General features: G+C 28.3%; 1 protein-coding gene across 1 annotated transcript; it reads right to left on the bottom strand.

Annotated features, from left to right (window-relative positions):
* Nucleotides 1–12087: 12087 nt before the first annotated feature.
* On the bottom strand, nucleotides 12088–13351 carry LOC123296619 (amphoterin-induced protein 2-like; the record flags this gene model as incomplete). The annotated part of the gene is made up of 2 exons (XM_044878165.1): nucleotides 13290–13351; nucleotides 12088–12459 (listed from the first exon to the last, which is right to left on the bottom strand). Coding segments are annotated over exons 1-2 (378 nt in total), but the record flags the coding sequence as incomplete, so codon positions are not given.
* Between the last annotated feature and the right edge of the window lie 7923 nt (nucleotides 13352–21274).

Here is a 21274-nt window from a genome sequence, read left to right as displayed (position 1 = left end):
TATAATTGTTACCCTTCAATGTATATAAATGCACATCTACAAATAGTAATAATAGTAATATGGTTATTAATTATGATTGTCATAAAAATAATAAATAAAAACAAATTTGAAAAACAAAAGAGTTTTGTGAACCCATTAACACATTCATAAAAACATTAAGAATAAAAATAATAATATATCCTTTCCGCGAACACAGAGCATTATGTAATAATACCGACCACACACAAGGCTCCAAAAAAAATAATATAAAAACCATATCACATATACATGTGAGTGATAGACACACCCTACATTTTGTTTAAAAAACATAAACCCTTATTGTAATCAATTGTTGTATATTTTCAAATAAATTCGCCCCATCTGTACTTAATTTTAACTTGATTAGTTCTATTGTTATATTTACCTCTATGTACAGTATTGTTAAGTGTTATGTAATATAGATAGAGCCAGAGGGACATGCAAGTTTTACTATCGAACAGGTACGAACAGGCTGATGGTTTGGCAAATTGTTTTTAGCATCTCTGTTAACATTCTGACAAAACATCAGCCACGTATACTTAATTCCAAAAAAACTGCCAGAGTTAAAACATTCTAAGCGTACTCATCATATGTTATGCTATAATAGTAACACTTAGAATGTTTTAAAACGAGCATTTTTTTTGACATAGAGTATACCTGTTCGTTGCAAAATTTTTTTTTTTGCATGCTTTTCTCTCCGCCTAGCTCTACGGTCATTGATTGCCTGTCGATGTTCCGGCATTTGTAAGAGTAGCTTTAAAACTTTATTTTCCGCAAAAGAAAACTGACGTACCTGTTCGATAGTAAAACTTGCAGGTCCCTCTTAATTTAAGACATCTTGTGTTTCTGTATCAAAAATAACTGTTGAGTTTTGACTGAATCATTTTTTAATCTGCCATATTAAATCTACGAGTAGATCTGCAATCCTCTTTAACAACTATTTAAATAATTTTTCTTCCCTCGCGACAAGTGTCAACTTTCTTCCCACTGTGCTAAACGAAGTTGCCGCTATCCGCCTCCGTCGAGAAGAAAAATATTCTTCACACCACAGGAGCAAGTAAAGAGTCTCAGATCTCATGTTCATTGTTGCCCGAGGTGGGCAAACTTGTGCTCCCTAGATATATTATAATGTACTATATTTCCTCGGGATGTGAATCAATTTTTATAAGGATAGGAGAAAATTAAAAGTTAATAATTTGACTCACTCATTTGTTGTATACAATTGTTCGTCGTATTCCCACTCACGGATTGCTTCGCTTTTCTTAACCCAAATATTCATCAATGTTTCTTTTCTCATCCTTTTTTATGCTAGAAGTTTGTGAAATTCTCTCCAATCATAAAAATAGAATTTTATATCGTTTCGGGAAAAATTATTTTTTGGTCTTTTGAGCCAAATCAAATTGTTTCACAACTTCTAATACCCAATTTAAAACAAATTGTGTTGGTTAGTGTTATTTGAGTTGAATATGAATCAATTATATTCAAATCGATACCAATTTTCCACCTTGCAAACACGCTTTTATGGGCAAATTACGAGTTGTGATAACATAATACATTACTTTTATTTTCATAAGCTTCGAAAACAACTTTATATTTTAACTGTTTTCTTCTAATAATTCTTGATTTGATAGTATTTGGTTTATATTTGTCACATTTCTTCTTTTGTTGAACCAGCCGGCATTTAATTCTTTTTCATCTGAATGTCTTTTTCCTGGTTTTGGTTATAATTCAATTCTTCGTTTTTTATTATATTTTTCACTACTATAGTTTCGCTTTTCATTTCTCCTCTGAGTTTTTAAAACACTGTTTTTTTTTTCTAATTTGAACATGGTACTTATGAGCCTTGATTGAAATATATCATTCAAGTTTTTTCCGATCGATCTCATTGTATCTTTCATTAAAATTTGAAAATGTGCGAGAATAGGTGACAAGATTTGAATTCAAAATTAAAATCGATTGATTAACATTGCAGATATAAACAATTACGTAATTTTTTCTATCTTATTCTTGAAAAGCAACTTTTGCTAAGTAGTCTCTATGAAAATTGCAAGTTATGACGTCATCAAGTGTTATTTTTCTTTCTTTCTATTTGTAAATTTAAATCCTGCATATTTTCGTAGTTATTGATGTCATACAAAAATTGAAATTTACACGTTGTTTTGGTCACGTGTTTTGACGCAAAAAAAAATTTAGGACAAAGGTCCAATGTACTTCATATGGAGGTTATGTGACGTTTTTACCAGATTTTCATTTTTAGTATGTAATTTATCCGATTCACTTGCATCTATCTCATCTTAATTTTGTAAAAGTATCCATTTTCCTTTGTATTTTTGTTTTTTTGTTTATACCAAGAAACGTGAATTATTTAATAAAAAAGGTACATTGTTTGATAAAATATTAAATTTAATATATTTAATATTAAATATTTTACATGTGATTATGATGAAAAATTAGTACATCCGTTTCATTCATTAACTGCTATGAACTAGATGGATTTTTGTGATGATGAGTGTATGTCGTCTATTTAGTCTTCAATATGTTTAAAAAAAATTGCTCTTCAAATTTGTTTCACATAATAATTACTATAATCATCGATATATTTATTAAATATTATTATTTTTTAAATGGTTGGTTATATTATGTTTTTATATAAAATAGGGTCGACTGTGTGCGATGAGATATAAATAAATTTTGAGATTTGTTTCCAAGCGTTTTATTTTAGCACGCTTTTATAATGTTGGTTTAAAAAAATTTGTCTATACAATTTAAACTTTTTGTTATCTAAACTTTCGATTAAATAATGTAAAATATTTGACACAAATGGGTCTAAGAAATTGTGTTTCGTATAGTGTCAAATTTGGATCTAATCACCGAGTTTTTATCAAATGAAACTGAAACAGAAAGTTATTTGTGACTGTTTCGATTTATTGCTAAGTGATGTGAAAACTGGGAAAATCGAGTTGTAGTTTTTGTTTTCAATTTCGGTAAAAGGTTTTGCTTTGGGTAATTTTGACCAGAAAAATACCAAAATTGGAGTCATTTAACGATTTAATAAGTAGTTTAAATTTTACTAAAATAGCAATATCTTGTGTCAATTTTAAACGATATCCTAAAAACTGCTTGATTAATTATCACATAAACTAGATTTTTGTGTATTTTGGGTCAAAATTACAAAGTATTTTTCAAAACAAATTTTTGTTTTCTATTTCGATAAAATACTGTCTGTCTATAAAGTAATTTTGAAAAAATAAAAAAATCGGTTCATTTAACGGTTTTATCAATCGTCTCAGAGATAACCCCTAAAATTACGTTCGATTAGTAATACCATGTGTCAGTTTCAGGCGATATCTTATCTATCTTTACTCGATTAATCGTCAAATAAACTCATTTTTTTGTCAAAATTAAGCTTAACTCGAAGTTTTATCAACAAAATTTCAATCAACGAAATTTCGAAACAAAAACTTATTTATGATTATGATTTTCCGTTTTTTTGTTTTTAACAAAATTACGTAAAATTAGTGTTTCCAATTTCAATGAAAGACAGTCAACTATTTAGTAATTTTGACCCAAAAATTTCAAAACTTGGTTTATTTAATCGTTGCAAGACTTGATTTAAAAATATCTCTTAAAATCCCATACAAAAGATTCTCGATTTTAGGTTATTACGATTTTCATATTCGCTTAGCTGGACTGAAGAACGATATTAAGTATTGGAAAAATCACTAATGACGGCAAGTAATTTATGCAACCATTATAAGAGTTGCTTATTTGTTATTACACAGTTCATTCGTATATTTGAAAAGTTTGTAAATTATTATGATTTTGTAATGTTTACCTTTAAATTCAACGCCTGCTGAAAGCCAGTTTAAGCCTGTTATCGTAATTCTACTTTAAGTCACTGGCTGTCGCATGGAAAAATGATTTTGCCAGTATAAAAATTGAATTCTTCCTCAAGTAGGATCTCTAGATAACAAGATTTGTAGCAGCCAAGCAATCAAAAAATGCTTTTAAAAAAACTGTAAATGAATCAAGGTACCTAGAATGCTAGATTTATCAACTTGTTTTTCGAATTCGTAAAATAAACTTTACGAACCACTTTGGCATACCTTATAATTTAAATCTCATGCAAACGATTGATGACTAATAAGTAATAAGTAATTATACTACAAAGATTTTCTTGACATTAATTGGTTTGTACATCAATTTTATATGCTTTTATTGTATTGTCACTCACACATTAATTATTATTATGCAACATATTATATTCTGATCATGATTATGATTATTATTATAAATGATAACGATCCTTTTATATTTTATTCAATGCCTTTTAATTATCCAAAGTTAGTTCTTTTTAGTTTGGTGTATGCATTAAGTGTAAGTAGAAAAGTGTAGTATAATAAATGATGTTTTTAAAGGAAAATAAACTTTAAATCGAAATTAAACACATAACAAGTGAAATTTACAAAATTTAAAAAAACCCCGAAAAATTTTTCGAATACGTAACCCTAAAATCGTACTTGAAGCTTATCTAAGAACACTCTTCATTAAAGTTTTTTTTTTCTTAGGCCCTCTCCAAACTGAACTGATTTTGGGGATCATCGCCTATGTTTTTAGCTGTCCCAGGTACGGAACCCTAAATTCGCACTTGAAACATAGCTAAGAACACTCCCCATTAAATAACCATTCAAATGACGCCCATAATACATTGACTCGTCCGCTGTAACTGTTGCTAATGTTACTATTCCCTCAAATGTCAAATCACCATGGCGTACACACCGATACTAACACAGTGATATATATTTACTTCTTGGCGTGAGCTAGTTTGCGCCGATAAACCACCTAAATAAGTAATTAGAATCAAACATGTGTCGTGAAAATACTATAGTTAGCCACGGTGCTTTTATTTAAACTCATTGAAATTAGCTTTCTAATGAACCAAATATGGCGTTTGTTATAATTTGAATTTCAATTTAAAAGTCATGGCTTCAATTTCAATTTAAATGGTTTAATATCTGTTTCTACTTACATTTAGTGTAATATAGTGTAAATGCTATTATTGTAAAAAAAGAACATACAACAGTAGAAATATTTTTATTGAAATAAATATAAATAAGAGAGTTTCAACAAGGGATGAATAAATAAATAACATACATATGCATATGCATTGCCCACTCTAATTTAAATATATGGGTAACTTATGTGACGAGTGTCCTCTTTAGTCAAGCTTGTAATTTAGGAATCATTCAATTATACCATGTATATATGAAATATACATAGTATATTAAGTTTAGTCCCAAGTTTGTAACGCTTAAAAATAATGATGCTAGGAAAAAAATTTTGGTATAGGTAAATCGATCCGAAATATCGTTTTTTTCGAAAATTACTCGGCCAATCGCCAAATAAACTCGATTTATGAATTTCTTGGGTCAAAATTACCTTATAAACTGAGTTTCATCAAATTCCGAAACAAATAATTTTTTACGATTTTTTCGAATTTTTCTAAGGGGTACCCCTTGAAAAAATTGCAAAAAATCGATACAAATTTATCGTCTCCAATTTCGATAAAACTCTGTATATAAGGTAATTTTGACCCAAAAAATACAAAAATCGGTTTCATTTAACGATTGGGCGAGTAATTCTCGAGATAATACCGGAAATCGATCCGAAATATGGTTTTTTTCGAAAATTACTCGGCCAGTCGCCAAATAAACTCGATTTTTTAATTTCTTGGGTCAAAATTACCTTATAAACTGAGTTTTATCAAATTCCGAAACAAATAATTTTTTACGATTTTTTCGAATTTTTCTAAGGGGTACCCCTTGAAAAAACTGCAAAAAATCGATACAAATTTATCGTCTCCAATTTCGATAAAACTATGTATATAAGGTAATTTTGACCCAAAAAATACAAAAATCGGTTTCATTTAACGATTGGGCGAGTAATTCTCGAGATAATACCGGAAATCGTTTCGAAATATGATTTTTTTCGAAAACTACTCGGCCAATCGCCAAATTAACTCGATTTTTTAATTTCTTGGGTCAAAATTACCTTATAAACTGAGTTTCATCAAATTCCGAAGCAAATAATTTTTTACGATTTTTTCGAATTTCTCTAAGGGGTAAGCCTTGAAAAAATTGCAAAAAATCGATACAAATTTATCGTCTCCAATTTCGATAAAACTCTGTATATAAGGTAATTTTGACCCAAAAAATACAAAAATCGGTTTCATTTAACGATTGGGCGAGTAATTCTCGAGATAATACCGGAAATCGATCCGAAATATGGTTTTTTTCGAAAATTACTCGGCCAGTCGCCAAATAAACTCGATTTTTGAATTTCTTGGATCAAAATTACCTTGTAAACTGCGTTTCATCAAATTCCGAAACAAATAATTTTTTACGATTTTTTCGAATTTTTCTAAGGGGTCATAACGTCATTTGGGTCTTTGCTGCGTAGGACCTATCTTGTAAACCGTTAGAGATAGAACAAAAATTTAAATGTAAAAAAATGTTCCTTATAAAATAATATCTGGATGACCGAGCTTTGCTCGGTATTCTTAAAAAGACTCAAATTTTACCACTAATAGAAGACCGTTTTAAATGTCTCCACACAAATACCAATTTGAATGTCCCGGTAATGTATTTTATTTCATTAACTACGATATACACCAATAGATGTCAGGAAGAGTTATAATTTGCATTGTATTTCATTAACTAAGATATACACCAATAGATATCAGGAAGAGTTATAATTTGCATTGCCGGTTTCAGTTTTTCATGAAAAGACGGATAAAACGACGTTTTTTAAAAATGAAACCTTGCTAGATCGACTTTTTGCCCCAAAAAAACCCTGCATACTCATTTTCATGAAAATCGTTGGAGCCATTTCCAAGATCGTTGATATATATATATATATATATATATATATATATATATATATACAAGAATTGCTCGTTTAAATATATAAGATTAAACAACATTTTTTCGTAAACATCACTGTTTACCCGTGAGAGCACAAAATTGTATAGTATGTATGTTATGGTTATATCAGTTATAGTATCAGACAGAGTAATCAACACTGTCCATACATGGTATTTCGACAATTAACTCAGTCAATTGTTTGTTTTGTCTTGTTTTTTTAATAAAAGGGATGAGATTTGTTTTAAGAACATTTGTTTTAAAAGTTCATGCTTGCACAGAAAACTGCTGACAAATAAACTTTTATCTTGAAAATCTAGATGTTGTGAAATTCAAACTTCCTTCATTTCCTTGTGTACTTCCAAAGAAAAAACGTTTTTTTGCTTTATTAATCAAAATTAACTTTTTCTTCTTTTTCTTTATTCATTTTCTCTATCCACTTTGGCTTTCTCCTGTCCATTCACAGTGCTTTCTCCTTTTTATGTATTTTGTTATTTTACCAAGATTTCCAATGAAAAATTCCGGGAAATAAAGACATGATTTTGTAAAGAAACTTGGTTAGTGGCTAAGTAAATATAATTCAGGGCTCGAAACTTAGAAATCGATACTTTTTGCTCACTTAAATATGAAGCCTTTTCGGTAGAAACGAGAGAACAAGGTACTCTTAAATTTTTTCATCATTTTACGATTTACCGTTTTTTTCGATTTCCCTAAATATACTTCTTTTAACGGCAACGAAAGTACTTAGAAAATAAAACATTGAATTTCCCTATGAATCTCTCACTTATTGAATGACCAGCCACCGATCTGGAAAAGTCATCTAATTAAACTCACAAAAAGTAGTGGATTTTATGAGTACTTAAGTCTTCTCACTTCGACTTATGAGCACCACATGAAACAAAACTCAAAAATGAACATAAATTGATTCTCCAAAACTAAACTGGCAGCAGTAAAAATGATAATTACAATTACTCTTACAACAACCGATAATTTAAGTTTTGTGGTGTTAACAATAACAATAACACACATTATCTGTCATAACAAAATATATTCTTATCAGCATGATACCATGACCACATGTGGTCTAAAAATTATAAAAAGGAAGAGGACACATGAAAATTTTCATAAGAGTGTGTAATAGATATTTTAGCCCTTCAAAACAAATTAAATTTTTTTTGTACCAATTTTTAAAGGGTTCTTTCTCTTATTAATTTTTATGTGAAATGTTTACATAAAATAATGATTTGTTCGTTTAAACAAACGAAAAAGGTACAGTTGTGTAATTGTTTTCTTATTTGTTATCAAAATTACTAATCAAAATAGGATCCGATCCATCATCTTTTTCAAAAAGTGTATTCAAACAACCAAAATCAATTAAAATTTATCAAAAATTGTAGCATAACCTACCTGCAAGCTTACATAAAGAGCATTGGTTCTGAAATTAGAGGTTGTGTTTGCGATTTCCAGTTAATTCGTAAGCTTCACTGCTTCAATATGAAGCAGTTCTTTATAAACCTATAGTTATGGTTTGACAAGGTAAGGACCGAATTGAATAGAAATATTTATGTTATCATTGGTTTAAGGAAGATTACAGAAACACAAACACTTTTCTATTTGACAAGAGCAACTGCAAAGCGAGAAAGAAAAAATACCTATTTCAAATCTAAGAAATTCAGTGATATGATGTTATGAAGAACAAAATTTCTCTGATAATGTATGGAGGTCAGAACCATGCTGTTCTGGTGCATAGCCCTAATTATATACTGTAATATTACCTTTGCTAACATAGATACTGTATGTATCTGTCTCTATACGATACCACCATTGTAGTAAACGCCATGCATTTCTTACCGTGTATTTAGAAAAAATATTTTAAATATCTCCATGCTTTTAGAATTTGTGAACCAAGGATTTTTTTTATTATTTAGAAAATTATGGAAAACTATGTAAAGATCATTTTGAAATGAAAAATAATGATAATGCATTAGCCCGACGGCTTTGTTTTTTGACCGACTTCAAGTGATAAGGCATGCTACACAAAAACGGAGGTTAAACCTCCATTATTATATTAAATTCGACTGCATTTTTTTTATGTATGTTACCTCAGAACTTTCGACTGAGTGAATCGATTTTGATGATAAGAAAACTATAAAAGTCTTAAATTTAAACATAAGTATGTACGACAAGAGGACGAATAACTCAATATCATGCCAACCGATTTCGATTATTCTTTTTTTAGTTACAAATTGGTTATTGTACTTCAGATTCACTAAAAATCACAATAAAAAAAAAGAATAACTTATAACAAAAGGAAACCGACTTCAAAAGAAAAACTTTTCCAAAACAAAATAATATGCACTAAAAAGTAAAAAAATAACGATATTATAATGTAGTTACTGATTAAAAATTTAATTCACAATACAAAATTCATGGCTATTTTATTTAATAAGAGCTATTTTTAAACGTTAACAAGTGAAAACAAACAATTGACTGAGTTAATTGTTGAAATACTATGTATATACAGTGTTGATTACTCTATCACATCACATCTCTTTTCGTTTTAAAGTAATCGAGATGACAGACGGTAAGACACACAGACAGACAGACAACCGGAAATGGGCTAATTAGGTGATTTTATAAACTCCTATACCAAAATTTTATTCATTGCATTAATATTTTTAAGCGTTACAAACTTGGGACTAAACATAGTATACCTTGTTATATTTCATATACAAGAATGTATATAAAAATATTATTTCATATATATAGTCAAGCCAATTTAACCTGCTTCTAATTTTGCGATAAATTTGATTGATTGATTGATTCTACTCCATTTTTAATTTCAAAATAGAGGAGGGTGGAGTGAAATTAGCTTATACATCACCATAAGTCTTTGTTGAACGATTGATTTGATCGCGCGGAAGCCATCTATCCATAAATATACTAGAAGGCTTTTATGGTTTACTTAAAACATCGAGGGATCATTTTACCCTGAGGGATCATTATAGACCATTTTCCCCTACAAGAAATCTTAAATTAAAATAATACAATATAAGATTTTATTGATCAAATTTAATTCGTATTAAAAATATATAAAGGTAATACAAAAAATAATAAAAGATTTGATTAAAATTTAAATGTCAAATTCAATAATCAGCTAAATTCATAAACAACACCTCTATAAGTAATTCATTATTTGATGTTTATTAATTTAGAAACACGTCGGTTTTACAAAAACCAACGTAATTTTAATTTATATATTATTTTGATTATAAATAAAATAAAATTTATAGCATACATAATTTAAATCCATTAATATTTTACAGGATTTCATTATTATACCATTTATAAATTCATTATATATAATCTAAGGAATTAATAATTAAAATTTAATAATACTTTTTAATATTTCTGATTACCAAAAGACACAGAAACAAAACTATGATAATAAAAATTAAACCAAATCAAAACTATGTGGTAAATCGTTTAGCATTTTTTTCAGTATTCGTTTGAGAGATAAACCATCAACTTCCGGCATTATTGAACAGAAAGTACAAAAATAAAAGTAATTTTGAATAATTTTAATTAGTTTTATTTCCTAAAAAGTTCGGTAAAAAAAATTTTTTTTCTGTCTTAATAACGTAACTATGAACTTTTGAATAAACTTAGTAGTAATATAACTATTAAGCACGATGCTGATATATATTACCTTAAAAAGATCATAATAAGCCATGTAATTAATTAAAAATTGTATGAAATTTGTCTTTTAATCCCATGAATCTCCGAAACTGATGGCAAAATTGCTATCAAAAAACCAAAAATACGTTATTATAGAGGAAAATAAGCCAAGTAGCATAGCGTTTGTTTACACACACAAATCGTCAGTAATTTTTATAAAAACTTTCCTCTTGGTCGGGAGATTACGGTAGAGCGATTTTTAGGGCTTAATTTCTTCTTCTAGACTTCTTCAATCAAGATATTTTAGCAGCAAGTGAAATTTTGCAAATTTTTTTAACTTTTTTTGAACCAATGATCCAGCCGTAAACAAAAAACCCTATGTGTCATAGCTTGTTTTCTTCTATAACAACGTATTTTTTGTTTTCTGATAGCAATTTTGTCAAATTTTACATTGGGCTTCAGTAGATTAATTGGGTTATTATTGATCGTATTATAAAAATAATAATCGTATTATAAAAAAAATAATAATATAATATGGACCCAAAAAAGATAATTAAAGATTAGTGTCTAGGCATTCAATTTCATAAATGGACGATTTTGTAATGGTTTTCTCAATACTTGTAACTATAATTCCATTCTCTTTTGTAGAAAGAATATCATTTGCTAACTGATAACAAGTTTGTGAATTTTGACCTAAACTTACTGTCTTATAATTATAATTCTTGCAAATAATATTTCTTATAATCTGTTTTCCATCAGAATACATTTTATTACCATCAAGAATTAATTTTGTTAAAGATTTAAAATAAATAAAAATCTGCGAATCAATGGAATCAATTTTATTGAAGGAAACGTTTAATATATTTAAATTATCTAAATCCATTAATTTATTTAATTGCATGTCAATTAATTTATTATATGATAAATCTAAATTGTGCAAGCTATACAAGCCCATGAAACTTCCAAATTTAAATGATTTTAATTGATTTTTTGATAATATTAACCTGTATAAAGACTTTAAACCATGAAAAATTCCAATTGGAAGTATTTTTATCTGATTATTTGTTAAATTTAAAGTTCTTAAATTCGATAAATTAGAAAAGCAACCACTTTCAAATGTACTCAAATTATTATTTGCTAGAATCAAAGTTTCTAAGCTGTCCAACTTTTGGAATGCTCTATTTGGAATGTGCTGAAATAAATTATGTGATAAATCTATACTTTGTAAGTTTCTTGCATTATTGATAAATATTGTTGACAACTTGTTAAATGTTAAATTTAAATATTGTAATTTTTCAGTATCTAATATTGAAATATTGTTTAAATAATTATAGGATAAATCAATATTTTCAGCTTTAATGCCTGTTAAATCAATATTATCAATTTGATTGTTACTTATGTTTAAGTAACATATCTCTACTAAGTCATTAAATACATTATTTGTAATTGAAATATTATTTTGACTTAAATCTAAATACTTCAAATTATTCAATAAATTAAATGCGTTCGGTTCTAAGTCTGAAATTTGATTGTTGTTCAATAACAAGTACTTCAAAGAATACATTTTTTTGAAAGTGAAAGATTTGATAGTTTCTATGCTGCCATTTGATGAATCCAAATATCGAAACATATTCTCAACTCGTGCAAATATTTCAGGGGATAATTTCGTTGTATTATCGTTTATAATTTTTATTCCATCATATGAGCAGTAAGCAGAAATGTTTTTGTATGTTCTTTCACAAACTCTATTATAATATGCATACCGGTTTATATCGTAAATGGTACAACAATTGTAAAGTTTTGTTAAAGTGATTATTGTAAAAATAATTGTATGAAGCATTATCTGTAACAAAATTAAAATGATTATACCTTAAATCTTAAACTAAAAAACATTAATATTTTCAACATCTCTCTGATAGAAATTTAATGTATTCATTCCGAAAATAAAAATTAAATTTTATATGATATAATTTGATTCATTAAAAATATTTAGTTAAAGAAGTACGAATTTGGTAGCGAAGAACTTTCAATAAAAGGCTTGATTTTTAACTGTAGTTTATTAAAATACGTTTGTATGGATTATGAATACTTGAGGAATTTTGACCGATTATTTAAATTAAACAAGAGAAAACAAACAATTGACTGAGTTAATTGTTGATATAACATACATAGACAGTCTGAATTACGCAACCGTTTGTTTTTTACGTCATGTAAGTAAAGAAAGATAGTCAATCTTAGATAGGCCACACACACACAAGTGATCATCGCGGGTACACAGTAATGTTTAGGAAAAATTGGTTTAAACAAAAGCTGTATATCTTTTTATGAGGAACATTTTTTAACATTTAATTTTTTGTTCTACCTCTAACGGTTTACAAGAGGCATACAGAAAAAAACTTCCAATAAAATTTATAGAAAAAGTTATTCTCTATGAAAAAGGTCCCTACCATTTTTGTTGTACGATTCCCGGTCCACGAAATATTTGATAAAACGTGTTTTCCAAGATGGCGGCTGAAGCTCACGCCCCTGCGTCCCGCCAATTTGGATTTACGCTAAGAGGATACTCCTAAATATGTTTCAAGACGAAAAAAATTTCTGCAGTAAATTGCAAAAAAAAATAACCGGTTAAGGGGGCCTAATAGTTTCATTTAAAATATAAAAATAAAAACATACCTTCATTTTTTATGTATAAATGTTTCACTTTTATTCACAAAGGCTAGTTAGTGACTGGTCTGTGAACTTCAGACGAATAATATTTATTCAGTACCCATTTTTATCAGTTATTTCAGAGAATAACAAAATTACATTTTACTTATATCATCATCCGCCCCGGCTTCTGTGTTATTATGCCATGTATATTTGAAATATACATAGTATACTAAGTTTTGTCCCAAGTTTGTAACGCTTAAAAATATTGATGCTACCAACAAAATTTTGGTTGTGTAAAGTGCTCATAGAAGAATCACCTAATTAGTCAATTCTCGATTGTCTGTCTGCCTGTCTGTCTGTCTGTCTGTCTGTCTGTCGTCTGTCTGTCTATAAATTTTTAAAGCGTGCTTAATACGTAATAAGTGAGGTTAAGTTCGTAAATGAGAAACATAGGTCAATTGGGTCTTGGGTCCATAGGACCCATCTTGTAAATCGTTAGAGATAGTACAAAAGTTTACATGTAAAAAATGTTAATTATAAAAAAATAAACAACTTTTGTTTGAAAATTTTTTTTATTGAACATCACTGTTTACCCATAAGAGCGAAAATTATGCGCAAATTGTATAGTATGTATTATATGGGTATATCACTTATATATGTGTGACATGAATGTATGTGTAATGTGATAAAGTAATCAACACTGTCTATACATGATATTTCAACAATTAACTCAGTCAATTGTTTGTTTTCACTTGGTTTTTCGTTTCTTTCTATTGTTCAAATACATTTAATGATAAACAACAATGTTTGTTGATAAAGTGTGTATGATTTATAGTACGGTCGCTGAGTGCGTTTTTGTGACCGAGGTCCACAAAAACGACCAATGGTTTTCGAGGAAAGCGAAAATCAAGGTCATTTTTATGAAAAATGGCCGAGTAATTTGTTAGAAATAATTTCAATGCTTATAACGCTACAAATCATGTTAGGCAATGATTGTTGCAGTTTTAACTGGGAAAACGGTAATATTTTTCGATAAAACTATCGCCGCTAAAAAATTTTCAAAAGTTAGAATAAAATTTACCAAAACAGTTCGTCTGAAATTCGGGAAAAGTGCACTTTTGCTTATATCTTTTATTCTAATGAAAATAAGAAACTCTACGACGTATGGAATTTTTTAAACACATTTAGTGCAGCAAACTACCGTAAGGACCTCTATTACAATTTTTTGTTCACATGCTCAATAAGAGAGATATAAAGAGAGAATCTCCTAGTACAGCTTTCTCAAAGTCGTCCGTGGTCAGTGTTGTTAGTAAACCTACGATCTACATCCACACAAAATTCCAACTCAGTAAATAAGTCCAAAAAGAACTCGTGGTGCAGGAGCTACGTTAGCTAAGAGAATTCCCTCAGAGATGGAAAATTATTTTTGACATTTTATAGGTAGGATCGATGAATATTTGAAGAAATTTTTTCAAAAGTACATCCTCCAGTACAAAATCAATAGCTCCATTTCCTTTGGAAATTCGCTAAAATGAACATCTAACAATTTTGTTGCATCAAAATGTATTTGGTCTTATAACTTTGGGCCTATGGTGATGCTTACTGACTTTTTATTTCCTTCCAAATATGACAATTGATATCATAAATTCCATTACTTCATTTCCTTTGCAGATTTACTTCAAATTTTGTTTTTGTTTTCGGGAAACTCAAGTATCTTACTGATAATCAGAAATACAATACAGAAAGTAATAACAGTTTTCAATAGATGATTTCGGATGAGATATCATTAAGGCGATGCAGAACTATGTTTTCTCATTTGATTAGGTTTATGAACACCTATACCAAAATTTTGTTCATAGTATCAATATTTTTAAGCGTTACAAACTTGGGACTAAACTTAGTATACCTTAGTATATTTCATATACATGGTATAAAAATTAAAATTGAAAACAATGTACTTATTTAGAGTCGTTTAAAATTAATGAAAAATTTTCTCGTTTTAAGCAGGTTCTTTTGGTTTTTTCCATTATAAGCGTATGGAAACTAAGATTTCGTTTGAATGTAAACTCAATACATTTAACATAGGTAATAAAAGTTTTCTCTGCGCCTCCACCAAAGCTAGAGACAGACTATTTAGTTCTAATTTTTATCTTAACAGCAGGTTTAAAACCCGGGAGATTCTAGGTAATTGCATTTTACAATTTAGCAGATATATTGTATAAAACCGAATGCTAGTGTTTGACACAAGGTATTTTCAGTGTTCAAACGACAGATATCTGTGCGATAATTATTTCAGAAAATATAGCAAATTCAAATATATAGCTCATAAAAAAAATTATATAGAGATGTGTAAACGCGTATTTTCAAGAAAAACCATTAAACTTTCGAATGAGTTCTTTGGATTTACTGTAAAATTATTTTTGGAATTTTCTTACGCTTCTAAACTTCATAATAAATTACGGAATAACCTTTCTCACGTATTTAAGTCTCGATAAAAAGGTGATAAAAAACTAGAAAGAACTATTAAAGCTCGAGATTCGATCATTTATCACAAAAATACATTTGTTTGAAATTGCTGTAAAATTCGGTGTGAAAAAAATTATTGAATACACTTTAGCAGAGCATATCTTCTTTATGTGTAATTTCTCCAAACTTGATGTTGCTATAATTATATTTAAATTTATTTTATTTATTTAATTTCTGCTAATTTTGAAATGTAGCTAATCTTATCAGTAGTTGATATTCTAATTAATTATCATATTTATATCATCAAATAGGATGGTGTATGGCGTTAACTATCTAAGCTGTCTAAAAATACAATTTTTATTCAATAAAAGAAATAAGATATCATTTTTAATTAAGTTTGATTGCATAATTTCAACATTATTATAAAAATTTTTTATAATTTATAATTCTTCCATGTGTTTTTTTTAGGTTAATATCCTTGATTTTACCGTTTTATATAAAATTTATTTGGTCAGTTAATGTTCTAAAAATCATATAATTTGGTCACATCATTCAATAATTTCTTTTATTATTTATGGATATAAAAAAAACTTCTAAATCTGACAGTAATAATATCTGTGTATAAAAAAACCTGTATTTTCTTCATATTTTTTTTTACATATTTAGGACATAGTTTTTTATTTTTATTATTTATTTATGATTGATTTATTTTAAACAAATCGACAACAGTTTTTTTCTAAACATATTTCAGGTACAATTTCCATCTAGCGAATTTTCTTAGAAATGCTTTTAGAGCGCCTGGGAAAAAATTAAAGTGAAGTATTTCTTACGTAGATTACGAATCCGCCTGCGGAAATAGTTAAATCTTTTGATTAACGAAAATAATGACTAAATTTCATTTTCATTCCTTTTTCAAATAATTGATTAAATAAATTAAAAATCACTTATTATTTAATTACTTGAATAACTAATAAAATTGCCAAAACTATATTAAAAAATTTCCACAAATATCTTTAGTTTAATTAAATGTCAAAAATATGTTGATAATGCTTTTACATTAATAAATTACAGGGTGGATCCCATCGTATAAATTTCATTTTTTCAGAAAAATATTGTTTATTTTTGTTAACTTGATGCATTGGATTCCGTTATCAAGACTCTGGCTCAGTGCCGTCCAAATACCTAAGACCTGTATCTACTGCAATTTTGTAATTGATAATTCCATAAAATATCCGCTGGACTTATACACCGATAAGCAATAATATGACCATTCTGTATTTAGTTGCTTGAGAGCAATTGAAAATTAAGAAATGCAATTGAACAATTTGTTGAATTTCTAACTACAATAATTACTACTAATAACTAAAAAAATGTTTTTCAAACCATTGGCACATTAGTTAACAAACAGACTGAAACTAAATTATAGAAGTTACTATTTAACTGCGTTGAAATCGATCCAAATAATTAATTAAAAATATTTTTGTAATTAAGTGTGACTTTTTAGATTTCTCAACGAGATTTTTCTTTGTTAATTCCATTTTGTTTAAATTTTCGTGGAATAATTATAAAAAAGGTCATGGCCTATATATCCGTACGACAAGATGACATAAGTATAATTAATTTAATCAATATAATCAAAATTCATCTTATTTATTCAATAATCGTAAAATCTGAAATGCATATTATTTTGTACAGAACATAACTAACACACAAATTTTGGTCATAAATTTTTTTCAATGAATTTCTATAAAAACGAAGAATAAAAAAATATTGTTTGTGAAAAAATTAATTCGATTAATAATATAATTAAAATAAAAAGTAGTAATCAGTTTGTCCGGTTATTAACAAAACAGAATGTCAATCTCGCTCGACATATTTTCTCACTCGAGGGCATTTCATCTTTTGTAAGTCGGATAAAATAATTTTTGCATTTTTTTATTATTGTCGTATTACATAAAATAACTAATTTTAGTCTTATTTAGGAAAAAATTGATTTAGGCATAAACTGGAAGTAGGGCCCCACATAAATTTCAACTCGTCACTGAATTATTTGATTTGTAACTTTCTAGCATCATAAAAAGAAGGTATATTTTTTTAATACAGATTTTTATACAGGAAATGTAAAAATTGAAAAATGGTTGAAGTTAGGACCTTTAAAATTATCACGTCACTCTACCAGGATAATCCTTAAGTCTTAAAAGTATTTTCGTACAAAAATATGAAATGATTAAGTTACATAATGGCAAGAGTAATGATGATTAATGTTATTCAAATTTGTAATACAGTTATGATTTCCCCAGAGATATTGATAACAATTTTCTCTAAGTAGTATAAATAAACATATGCAGTTACAGTTGCATTCTTGATCATTTCAATTCAGGCAAGGACAATAAATAATCTTCCTTCCTTAATTTCAATCGTAAATTGAATGAGAAAAAAAATTATGATAAATGAACTGAAGTTGTAATAATAATAAAGTAACTTACTATGAATTGTTTTATAAAAAAGGAAATGCAGGAAATTGACCTTGAACACAAATCAATATATTGATTTCGAGTAGGTTAAATTAACAAAGAATAATTTGTCATTATTTGTCATATAAGAATAATTTGTCATTTATTTATTTAGTAATTTACGTTTATGAATGGAATGGCACACATTATTTTGAGTATACAACCAAATATTAAAAACACGATTTTATTTAATTAAGTGACCATATTTAAAAAAAAAAATTTTTTTTAAACATTAACTTTAGTGAAATATAAGGTCCATAATAGAATTTTCTTAAAGGAATTCTAGCGGCATTTCCAAGTAAATTTTTTTGCGATAAAAAGTCCGGAAAAAATGCGAAAGTCCGATTCTGGAAGCACAAATAAGTTTTTCAATATTTATCGCTAAAACCTTAAAATTAGTTTTAAATTTTTATGGAGCTTTCAAATTTTACAAGTTTTCGATAATTTCAATATTACGATAACATTGGTGGGAGCGCAAGTAAATGTTTTTAGTATATCCAGTTATAACGAAATGGAATATGTTCTGGGCCTCCACCAAAATTGCATTAATATCATTATCCTATCGAGTGTTTGCTGACACGAACTTTTCGAACCTGTTTCCAATGAAGAGTTGTTATTTTCATCTAGTGGATTAAAAAAATTAGCTTTATTCCTTATGATGTTATTTTTTTACATTAAATAAAGCCCTTTTTACGCTTTCCGTATTTTTCTACTAAAACTTAATATTAAAAACATATTCTTTTGAAATAAAAGTATATCGCCATACACACAAAATGCACACATGCAACTATAATGTTGCCGTAACGAAACTTCGTGTCTAAAACAAACTAATTATGTCCTGCAGGATAACTTAGATAGTTTAATGTAATTACCATCCCTCTCTTTCTGTACAGTGGGTACCATCTTCATGTAATTTTTCTTACATTACATTACATGCTGCATGTATAAAATATAATTTTTTCTATGATATTTTGTAAAACATAATAGGTCTATGTCCAGGCGTAGCATTTGACAGTTATTTTAGAACGGCTAGAATTTTTATAGACTGTCATGCTTAACTACTTCTACTCGAAAATTTTATTTTCCATTGCTGGAAACTTTCGTGCATTGTTCGACTATTTTAAAATTATAATTACTAGTCAGATATCGGATTTTTTTTGTTGAATGAGGGATAAAGTGATTCTTGGCTTTTCATTCTGTTATCATACAATGCATACACATTTTCGTTTTTATTTTCACTATAAGATGGCAGATCTGGCCACTTAATGTGGTAACTTACTTAAATTCACGACTTCTTTCAGATATTCTTGATTTGAGAATTACAAAATAAGTGGAAATGCCTTTGAATTATTTACTTTATTTATACCCGCCATCTATTAGAGAACATAAAAACGAAAATTTTTATGTATTATAAGAATGTGATTTTCCAATATTAAAAATGTTAGGTTAATGTTCCCCGATTGGTTTTATTTTATAATTCATATTCAGGAAGAAAATGTTAACTTAGCGTTTTGAAACCACGATTTTTAATAATCGATGATTTTTAATAATCGTAATGTGAATTGGCAATGGTAGTGTTAATAAACGCCTTGTTCGATGTTGGATTGCAAAATTTCGTTCCGGAGATTGCAGCCTCGATAATAAACCCCGATGTGGTCGACTTAGAGTAATACAGGTCGGTGCATTCATCACTAACAATGCATAGGGTGGTGGAAGAACTGAGCGTCAGCACTCAGGAGTTTAAAAATGGTTTAAAATGTATTGGAAAGGTCAAAAAGCTCGCAAAGTTATTCACTATAACTTTCTGCAACCGAGTCAAATCATCACAACAGTCTTATTGTGGAAATCGACAAACTGTAGCGAAAATTAAGTCGGTAGCAGCCCGTACTGGCATACAGAAGATTTCCGAGCCTACTCCACAGCAACACTCGCCTTCACGTTTCAAAAACCATCGTCCGAAAATAAAACGAATTGAACGTCGTAATTCTGCCATACCTACTATAACATACTACCCAGACGTCTCACCAACAGACTATCATATATTCAAGCACTTAGATAACTTGTCATCGGTAGAATCTTCGCCAGTCAAGACCAGCTCAAACGGCTTTCGTCTACTTCATCGAATCCCAAGCACCAGACTTTTATGTCGACGGAATTAATCGATTTATGTTACGTTGGCAAAAATGACTTATTTCGATTAAATTGAATAGGTATTCATACAGTTTAAAATAGACTCATAAAAACGGGCAAAACTTTTGAAACAACCTAATATTATTTTCTCAACCTAATATTATACCTATGAAGTATTTATTGTTTTGGAAACGTTCGTGCTCAAATTTCCAGCCATTCTGATATGTCTGGCCGTAGATTTACAAGTACCTTGGTACATACATAAAATACAACTACATACATTATACTACTACATACATGCACGAACAGCATATATGAATAAAAATATGTATAAAAGTTTTTTGGGAGATGGAGGTAGTTATCGAGTAGCACACAGAGTACGTACAAACGAAGTGCATTCACTCAGTAGTAGCTGGTTAAACTAAACGAATTCAATAGTAAAAATGTTATTGCCGTTTTAGTCAACGGTCTGTTTACATGAGAAGGTAGTACATAGCAGTCGTCTTTGAAAGTAGTTAGTGAGAGTGCAATCAACTCCAATTCAATCCAATACACAACAATCAGAGTAATAAATAAAAACATCACTAGGAGATTCTTCTTTTCGAAAAATACTTTTTTTGTTTCTATGTAATTTTTAACAGAATTCTGTGTTGCTTAGAAACGTTTAGTGTGAAGATCGTGTTTTGTTTGAAATTTCTTTGATACTATTTTAAAAACGAATGTGATTTATTTTTGATTATTAGTGATTGTGGATTTCTTTTTTGATTTGTGATTTATTGAATTGCATTTTTTAAGTGAACTTTTTTCTGTTGTGGTAACTTGACTCTTTTATTTTTGGATATTTTTCTTTAAAGGTGAGTGTTTTTAAATTTTGGTTTTAATTGTGTTAAAAAGCTTGAC

Source organism: Chrysoperla carnea, chromosome 3 (genome assembly GCF_905475395.1).
Source record: "Chrysoperla carnea chromosome 3, inChrCarn1.1, whole genome shotgun sequence".
Lineage (NCBI taxonomy): Eukaryota > Metazoa > Arthropoda > Insecta > Neuroptera > Chrysopidae > Chrysoperla > Chrysoperla carnea.
This window is presented reverse-complemented; position numbering and strand designations above follow the sequence as displayed.